This window comes from Corvus brachyrhynchos, unplaced genomic scaffold (genome assembly GCF_000691975.1).
Source record: "Corvus brachyrhynchos isolate BGI_N302 unplaced genomic scaffold, ASM69197v1 scaffold63, whole genome shotgun sequence".
NCBI classification, from domain to species: Eukaryota; Metazoa; Chordata; class Aves; order Passeriformes; family Corvidae; genus Corvus; species Corvus brachyrhynchos.
The window spans coordinates 1477984-1487343 of NW_008237227.1; the positions used below are offsets into that span (position 1 = coordinate 1477984).

Consider the following 9360-nt stretch of genomic DNA (forward strand, 5'->3'; position numbering starts at 1 on the left):
GCCGGGCACGAGCCAGAGCCTGCCGAGTCTTTGTCCGAGCCCGAACCGAAACGAGCCCGAGCGGGGCCGAGAGGAGCCGAGCCCGAGCCCGCCCTTTCCCCTCAGCCTCACTCACACAAACGATTTGGCTACCTTGATTTTGTCATTGCTTTAGTTGCCAGCATTAATTTGTTTGGTTTTGAATTTTTCACAGAACACCCCAAAGAACCCAGGACTTCACTAAGATATGCGACAGGTTCTATAAGATCTGCTATTTTTTTATTAGCCCCACTATTACAGAGCCTGAGGCATGGGGACACTGACTGTACCCACCTTGAAGTCAGAACTAAATGGGAGGAGGATGGTAAAACCACAAAAAAATAGCAGAAACGTCACACCTCCGGTTCACACATCTCAACCTTTGCTCTTCCCAGTAAAACAGAGGCTTGGCAGCTGCTAGAGACTGCACAGGATAACAGGAGCACAATAAGCATACCTTAGGATGCAGTCACAAGGTGACTTTGATAGCTTTATTTTAAAAATCCTCCATTATGGAACAAGGCTATAGCTCTTTGCTGTTTTCTCTGAGCAGACCGATGACATGCTGTGAAAATACCTGTGTGCTGGCCTGGGATGGAACAGGTGAACACTTCTCAAGCACCAGTAAAAGCAAAAAGAGTTTTAGACTGAGTACACACACTGAAAAAACTGCAGTACAAGGGTTGTACAGAGAAACGTTTTCCAGAGGTTTCTCATCAAAATTTCAAAAGTTTTCAAAGAGACTCTAAATCTTCTTTTTAAAGAGGCCTGGAGACTCTGGGTCTTAAAAGCCAATTTAAATTTGTCAGTGTTCCCTAGAGTTTTCCATACTTTTTGAACTACCTGGCCTTTACTGGAGAAGCTCAGAGCTTCTATTGAATCCTCCTTGCAGCAGAGAATCTTGCCGACAGGGAAAATCCATTATGGATGAGAGCAAGGCAGGGAAGGACACTGCAAACTGCAAAGAGGGTGTGAACAACTGCAAGAAAGGGCACGGCAATTCTAGAGGTCAGACATGATTCACACGCAAAATACATTTATGTTCACTGTATTTACCAGCTGCACTCTGCTCAATGGACGCTGAAATACTTTATTAAAAAAAAATCGTTAAAAGGTTCAAAAATCAATATTGTATCTTGTCCAAGTCTCCTGCCTTCTAGAAACACATTTGTCAGAAGGGGGGGAGGCATAGGACAACACACGACAGAACAGTTTGTTTTAAAAACATAAGGACTCAGACTGAAAAGTCTTTTACATACAAGACACATCTCCTATTCCAGTGCAGAGACCCTGAGAGCTCAATGCCATCCACGCTCAGGTTCATTGGCAGGCTTTTCAAAGTCCATAACACAATTTACACTTAAAATACTTTATTTCCATTATAGTGTTCAGATCATGAGACATGATTAAGATTTTACCACTGCAGACCCAGGACCCTTTTAAAGAGACTCATCTGCTTCAATAACTCTACCGTCGACAGTTCTCAGCTGCTTTACATACCCTGAGTGTCACACCCGGATTACTCCCAGTTTCTCCACACACCTCAGCTCTTTCGGCAGCTGTTCTGACACATGAGCTGTTAATTGAACTGTTGAGAGCACTAATTACGCCCTTTTCTAGCCCTTGAATACTTAGTATATTTACTTTTTGTAGTAAACTGCTTGAGAGGGGAGGAAGCAAGGAACCCCAGACCATGGAAGCGATTCAGACAGAATTCCCGACCCTTGATACACAACTCACACTCACTGATGCATTTCACTCACTGCTCCCTGTCCAGTTCCCTGTTCCTGTCAGGATGCTTTCTCCTCCACACTGCCAGTGCCTTGGAGGAGGAAAAGCACAGGAGCTACTTCTGCTCTTGGGGCAGCACGGCCATGAGGAATTCCATCTAAGAATTCCATCTGTCAGGAAGGCTAATGACTCTAATGACATATGCTTGAAAACATTGTCATTTTCATGAATTCGCTCAGTTTTATCCCCATGGCATCTTAGGCCAAAGGAGTGCCATTTGCTAATAATTCAGGGCAAAATAATAAAAGAAAACTTCCTAGAGGGTCTCTATTCTGGCTGCTCCTGCTCTCCCTCAGATGAAGATTACAAAGGTGCTTTGGAAGATTCCAAATCCCTTGAGAAGTGAGGCTAATGATAGTGGGAGGTGTTACTGTCTCAGGCAACTTATAAACACCCACTGCCTTGTATGAACACACAACACAGCCCTAATTAGAGTTGAGACAGTGGTGATGTCTGCATTTAGGAAGCTGTCCTTCCTAACTACATCCATTTTAAGACATTGTTCTCAAGTTTTAAGAAACAGAACAGAAATGAGTTTTTAAAAACAGAGATGTACTCTTCCACTGTCCCCATAAAACCATCATCCTCCAAATCAAGAGACTTGGTTTGCTATCAAAACTGTAATTAAAAGCCAATTCTGGACAATACACATTGTTCTGTTTATGACCACGAAGTTTTTCTGTGGCACTATCACCAGAAACAAAAATCTTCATTCTTCTATTGCTGTTTTGTTGTCATGGTAATCCTATTTTCAAATTTCATACATAAAGTTATTGCATATGCTACTTTGTATTAACAGTTCAGTATAAAACAAGACAAAAGCAATAAAATAAAATCATTCAGTCTTGTAAATCAGACATCTTCTCACATGGACTCAGGCTAAGAGTTTAAGAGTTCTTGTTAAACAAGCATGGTGAGTCTTGTTCAGCTGAAGATATGGGGTATACACCATACACCAAGAACTGAAGCAAAATCAAGGATATATGAGCTTTACATCCTTTAACAAAGTACTTTGTTGGAAAAGTCTCAGCTTCTTTCTTTGATACCTGTTCTGGATAAATCACCTTCCCTGTGAGAAGTACATCCAGCCTCTGAGCTTAGGAAAGTAACATGACTAAGATCACATAACATTAAAAGCATGAGTAGTCCACTACAGTTCTCACCACCTTCCCACAAAAAGGCTGAGAGAGAACTTAGTTATACACCTTGTGAAGCATTAATCTGTTTTATCTTCATCCTCTGCAGCATAGATAGCTTGGTTCCTTCTCTTGATTTTTTTAACACCACTGTTCCCATTTTCATCACCACCAATTCGCTTTAACGATCTCTCCGTGGAGCTCTTTTCCTCCACCTGCTTGCTCCCACCAGACTTCTCCAGTTCCTCGTTGTTGGAGTCCATGGCATCGTCAGATGACACTGCCATGGAGTCTGGCATGATCCGGATGTCGGAGAAGCTGGTAGAGAACTCAGGAGGGTGATCAGGGGAGGGATCTACAGAACATGTACTCAAGTCTTCATCGCCACCTTCGTCATCCAGCATTATTTCATCTGGATTAAAGGATGAGAGGCCAGAATTATCTGTATTGTATTCACTGGGTTCCTCTGCTGACCCAGTACTGTCCATCTCCTCCTCCTCCTCCTCTTCACATTCACCTCGTCCTGAGCTCTCTTCTTTAGCCTGCTGGATCCTGTCATTGATGTCAGTGAGGCCAAACTGGGCACAGAACTCAGTGGTCTGTGGATTGATGGTATGAACTGGCTCCATGTTTTTTTGGGGCTTGCTGGGATCATAACAAGCAGCTGTCAATGTGAAGTTGCAAGGAATTTTGAGGTCATTGTTCAGCTCTTCTAACACCTCTTTAATGGCTTCTTCTGTCACACTGTAGTCCCACCTAAACAAGTGCATAAAGTTTAAACAAGTGCAGCAAGTCAAAAGGTACTGCCTGTTCCCACTGCAGAGTGCAACCTTCAAAGATGGACTATAAATTCATCCTACAACAGACACTTTACCTCAAATGCTTTTTCAGGAAGGTTTTAATCTTCTTTTGGTCAGTACTGAGACACACTTCTCCCCACCAAAGATTTGTGTACTATGTCAACCCACACCCATAACCTAGCCTGATTTTCAGCCTCATGCTGTAGTTTCTGTCCCTCAAATGCTGGTATCTAAGTTTGCAAAACAAAACTAACTGCCCAGGTAGAGCAGTAAAGAAGTTGTATGCTTCAGAGTATATCTTTTGTCAACATCCCCTTTTCTTTCCAAGGCATTTAGCAAGTCCTACAGGCATTACAGGCTGCAGAACAGAAACACAACTCCAACATAACTTTACTTCCAGTCCAGAAAAACAAATAAACAAAGCACACTTTCATCTGTATTTTGCAGACAACTTACTTGGCATGGAGGCCATTCTTTTCAGGCATATTCCAGGAGCTCTGGGTCACATTAACAAGACTGTTGGTGGCCTTGAGGACTGCAATCCATTCCGCATCATACTCCAGTGAGTCGCCTGCATTGGGATCATGCTCCACATCTATTATCTACTTACAAACACACAGAAAACAGATGAAGTGAGATATTACTCTTGACACCAGAATCTGATTAAAGTTTCAAGTGTTACTTTCACTGTACAGAGTTTTAATGAAGTTTAAACTACACTGAGATAGTGGTCTCAACCAAACAAGTCCTCTCAAGCCAGTCCCCCATATGGCGCTAACAAAGGACAATCAGCAACAGTAAAAAAGGCATTTCTGAATCTTAGCTAACAGCAATTAAAAAGCAAAACACACTCTCCTCGCTACTGCCAGCAACTGGACAGTGATGCAACTTAGAAATAGAATTTGCCTGCTCCTAAATTCATGCTGACTTCTGTTGGAGGTTAGTATTTTTTCCTTTTTTTTTTTTCTCTTAGGGAATTTTTCTCCCATTTGTTGACTAAGAAACTGAAACGACAGATAGTTAAGAGAGACAAAAGATGTGGCCAGGATGGAGTAGGAGGTGCAGTTCACTACATCTCTTAGCTGGGGGGTTTTCTCTTGGGAAAGGCAGAGATACTGTGAGCTTTTGGCTGGGAGTGAGGGGATGGGCTTGGGCCTCGCTTGCTCTCAGGATCAGAGGTGAGATGGTCGGTCGTGGTGCCAGGGTGCTGCTGCGGGGAGAATTCGCTGCCACCGGGGAGTTCTGTCCTTCACTGCTTCTCCTTGCCATGGGTGAGTCTTTGTTCATGAGTGACCACTGAACTGGGACCTTTTCAACACCCGATCCCACTGGGAAGGACCCTCACCATCTACTCAGGTGCCTCAGGGGAAAACCCAGGACCCCAAACCCCTCCTCCTCTCCCAGGGAGTGTCTCTCAGCTGCTTGTGGGAGCCTGGCTGCCACTGCACAACCCCACTGTTTTCTGCTGCTGCTTCGGGGTTTTTTTTTTCCCCTACACTTTAACCTGACACCCCGCGGCTCCTGGCATGGCCCTGGAGTTTCTACTACACTTTGTTTGCCACCCCAGGTGTGCCCAGCCCTGCTGTTCCAGCCACCGCTCCAAGGTTCCTGCTACAGTCTATTTAACCACCTGGCACTAAGACCTGCTGCTCCCCATGAGTTTGCAAAGAGAGCCACCCTCTCTTTCTCCCGTATCAGCTGAGTCACCATTACCACGTGGCGTGAGGCAGCTGAGCTCATGTCACTGCGCCCCCTGCTGGAGTCATGGTCCGCTGCTGCGCGCTGGGGCTGCCCGTGGTGTTGGGCTGGCTTGGTTTATATATATATATGTGTATGTATATTCATAAAGAGCTGTTATTTCTTTTTCCATATCATTGCCTGAAAGCCCCTTAATTTCAAAGTTATAATAATTCGGAGGGAAGGGGGTCATATTTTCCTTTCCAAGGGAGGTTTCCACCTTCCTTGGCAGACACCTGTCTTTCAAACCGAGACACTTCTAAGTGGATACACCCCAAGAATTGACAGGAACAGTCAATCTGCTGTATGAACACCCACTCTTAACACAGCAATGAATTAACAGGAAATGTTTTTAAACTCTTTCATGATAAATTGAAATTCAGATCACTTGGTCTTCAGTGACATTAACCAAATCAAACCATCTGGGTTAGCCAAACCCGTAGTCAGGCTCTAACTTTAAATACTCCACAAACTAATTAAACCCTCCATGCTGCTGGAGGTAGTACTAATCCTGATCAGTTTTGCTACAGGATTTTAAGTGTGGACTAGCATTCATGTCCCCTTGCATAGATAAAGCCCATCCTCATAATCTCTACCATCTTCAAAGGAAGTTACTAGGGCAAATGGATCCAAAGGACAGACAATGAACCGCTTTCCCTTTGGGATGATAAATAAAAGCTACTCTAAGACTAGTAAAACACTTGAGTGCATTTGTAGAACACGCTATCAGCAGCTCACTCTCACAACAAACTATTTCAGACTCATCCATTGAAGTCAGGTACTTGTTCTAACATGGATGGAAATGGTAGGATTAAGGAAACACAGCACCTACACAACACCATCTGCTTAGTTCAGGACAAAATCCTATAAAGACCATTCCACAAACCCAGCATTCCTAGTTTCTTTAAAATTCCTCCACTTATCAGCACTATTCTTCATCTTATATCTAAGAACATCATTAGCAGTTCAGACAAACGAAATACTTAAGGTGAAAATCCTCTACACATGTTCATCACCTGCAGGAAGTCTCTGTGTGGCAGGCATTTATCCAGAGCCAGAAACTTGGTTGCTTTTGGTAACTCGTCTTTGGAGTTTGTCTAGGAAGCAAATGGTGTTAACACAGTCGTTAGCACTTCTGTGGAATTTGACCATTCTAAACAAGCTTATAGACAGGTTTAAAGGTGTGATTTCTACAGAAAAATACTTCCTGAAATAGAAAATTAGCAGGGACAAAGAGAAGCACAGACTTCACTGGTAGTCTAACAGGAAGCAGGATGCAGATGATAGCAAGATAAAGCAAGAGCTACATTTCAGCACTAACCAGGGCATCTGAGCACATCCAGCCTTGGCACAAAAAGAAAAACTGTAGCTTAATTGGAAACAGACTTGTTGAGCCTACAAGGTCTGGAGTTACATTTTTACAGCTAAATAATTTGCAAATAGGAACAACACTGGCACCTCCCTCAGGAATAATTATTTCAACTACAGGCTGGTTTTTGGCTTAACCCCAGGCTACCAGACCTGCAAAGGTGTACTACAGGGATCCTCCCACTCCCAGGTAACCACCCTCTTCAGACACTCCTTTATCACCTATTTTGAAGTTATCTCCTTTTTATCACCTATTTTGAAGTTATCTCCTTTACCAACAGAGCAGGAGAGTGCTTTTCTATACAGTTAAATTAACAAGTTTCAAGAACAATAACTTTAGCTATTGCATGCTCTTCCTGAAGAAGATTAGGGAGTTACACCCCTCATTTATAACATCTCTTTAACTTACATAAAATAGTAGTCCTAACACCACTTTACTTTCATGGCTTAAGCTGCGTTTTAAGAACAAAAACCACAAAATTGCTTTTCTGGACACGATTACCTGCACTAGAATTCTAAAGTGTGCCTGGGACACACACATTCTTAATTTTCTATCCCCCTTTACCTCGTGTTGCATGAAAGCTGCAAATTTAACGTGGAGATGTGCTGAGAACCAGTAGGTGGGTTTCAGGTGTTGCAGAAGCTCTGAAGCAGCAGGGCTTCCCAACGTGTTGCTCTCCACTTCTTGACGGAAGAAGGATTTCATTTTGAGGAGCTGTTTCTTGTTGCCATAGTGATAGATGCTCCTTGGCCAGTCATGTGACATAAATATATCGATGGGACGCTTTAGCTGTCAGGCCAAAAAGCACATGCCATAAATACAACATATTGACAAAGGAGTTTAGAAATTACTTGGGGCAGCCAGCTGTGTTTTATATTGCCTTATAAAAGAGTTCATATCATCACTATAAGCCAGGCACTCAGAGGAAATCATAGCTAGAGAGCAAGTCCTCTGCCCACAAAGGCATCTTCTTCCTCATGAAATTTTTAGAAGCTTTGTTTAAAAGGGATGATGGCTAAGCACAATATTCCTCCTCAAAGGACACATCCTTCAGATGTCTGATCAATGTGTTAAAGCATGTTTTGGTTCAACATCCAGCATACTTGATCAGAGTAGCTTTAACTTCCTACTTCTAAATTAATGAAATTACCCTTATTTCAAAAAATAGACTTCTCACTGACCTGTTTGAGTTTGAAGACTTCGATATTCCTCACATGGTAAGCACTTCTGATGGTCTGCTGGTTGTATGGTGGGCACTCAAAGTGGCCTGAAATGTTGAAAACAAGAATAGTTGCCTGAATCGCTAGTTCCCTCCAACACAGCAGCTTTTTGGGGTCACACAAGGCTGTGATTTTTTGTGATTGTTCAGAGTGCTGCCACCCTGCATGAAACTACAGCTTAACAGGTTCAGCAGCAGCCTAAATATCCCTGTCACTGCCCACAGGCACCACAGGCTCCGGAAGCACCAACATGTACCCTGACAAAAGTTTCCAACTTTGCCTTGGGACAAAAAACACAAATGCCAAGCATAGCTCCTACATACTCTACAGAATTACAGAAATATTGCTTTTTTAGTTCTTGCCAAAAGAGTCTCATCTCATATCCCTCATGCAATATTCAGACATACAGAGTGTCCTCTTGATGACAGCAAATTTAATTAGCATCGACAGGCATTAGACAGAATCAAGTGTTCTAGGAAATTGGTTCAGTACTTTGCAGCTTGAAAGCCACCTGCAAAGCTTCTCTGAAGCTGTTTGCTAGTAAAGACAGCACAGTACAGTAACCACAAGGACCACTCTTTCAAGTGCTGAGATCAGAAAGAATAAACTATCTTCTACTCACTGACATGGGGCATCATCTGTGACAAGATTTTTGCCACCCTTCCCAGGAAGAACTCTCGAATACACACCCACATAACCAGGAGGAACCAGATGTACTGATCCTAAACCTCAGGGCAGGATAATACACTTATATAATGTCACAGTTATAAACAGTTTCACCCAAGGAACACCTAACAGTGTTGCACTGCACGCTGAAAAATCAACACTGTTCCAAGAACGCTCCAAAGGCACCTTGGAATGCTGCGGTCGCCGGGCAGCTACTGACTCATCTACCAACTCCAGAAAAATCCGTGGATTTAACCAAGGGTGGTTTCCAGGCTAGGAGACGGTACGGGGCTGAGCACAGCCAGTCCCTCCCCCCATGGCGCGGCCCTGCTCTCCCGGTCCCGCTGCCCCGGTACCTTTCCGGTAGTCGTGAGACTTGAAGATGCCCGAGATGCCGCCGATCCTCACGCCGCGGAACCGCACCACGCCCGCGTAACCTGCGGGACACGGGAAGGAAGGAGGTCACGGAGAGGCCGGGCAGGGCAGGGGCTGTGGGGGGAATCGCCGGGGGACCGGGACTGGAGCGGAGGGGCCTTACCGAGGTAGTAGATGTTGGGCGCGACCCACCCGCCGTAGGGCAGCTCCTGCCGGGGGTTAGAAGCCTCCTGGTTGCCGCCGCGTGA

General features: G+C 44.1%; 1 protein-coding gene across 1 annotated transcript in view; it reads right to left on the reverse strand.

The window, feature by feature from the left end:
• Positions 1–2410: 2410 nt before the first annotated feature.
• Positions 2411–9360, reverse strand: part of DBR1 (debranching RNA lariats 1) — a 9136-nt gene continuing 2186 nt past the window's right edge. The window contains exons 3-9 of the mRNA XM_008630052.1: positions 9276–9359; positions 9094–9174; positions 8033–8118; positions 7416–7640; positions 6499–6579; positions 4202–4347; positions 2411–3701 (exon numbers count right to left, since the gene is read on the reverse strand). Coding sequence (XP_008628274.1) covers positions 3026–3701; positions 4202–4347; positions 6499–6579; positions 7416–7640; positions 8033–8118; positions 9094–9174; positions 9276–9359 — 1379 coding nt within the window. The 3' untranslated portion in view covers positions 2411–3025. The remainder of the gene's footprint in view (positions 3702–4201; positions 4348–6498; positions 6580–7415; positions 7641–8032; positions 8119–9093; positions 9175–9275; position 9360) is intronic.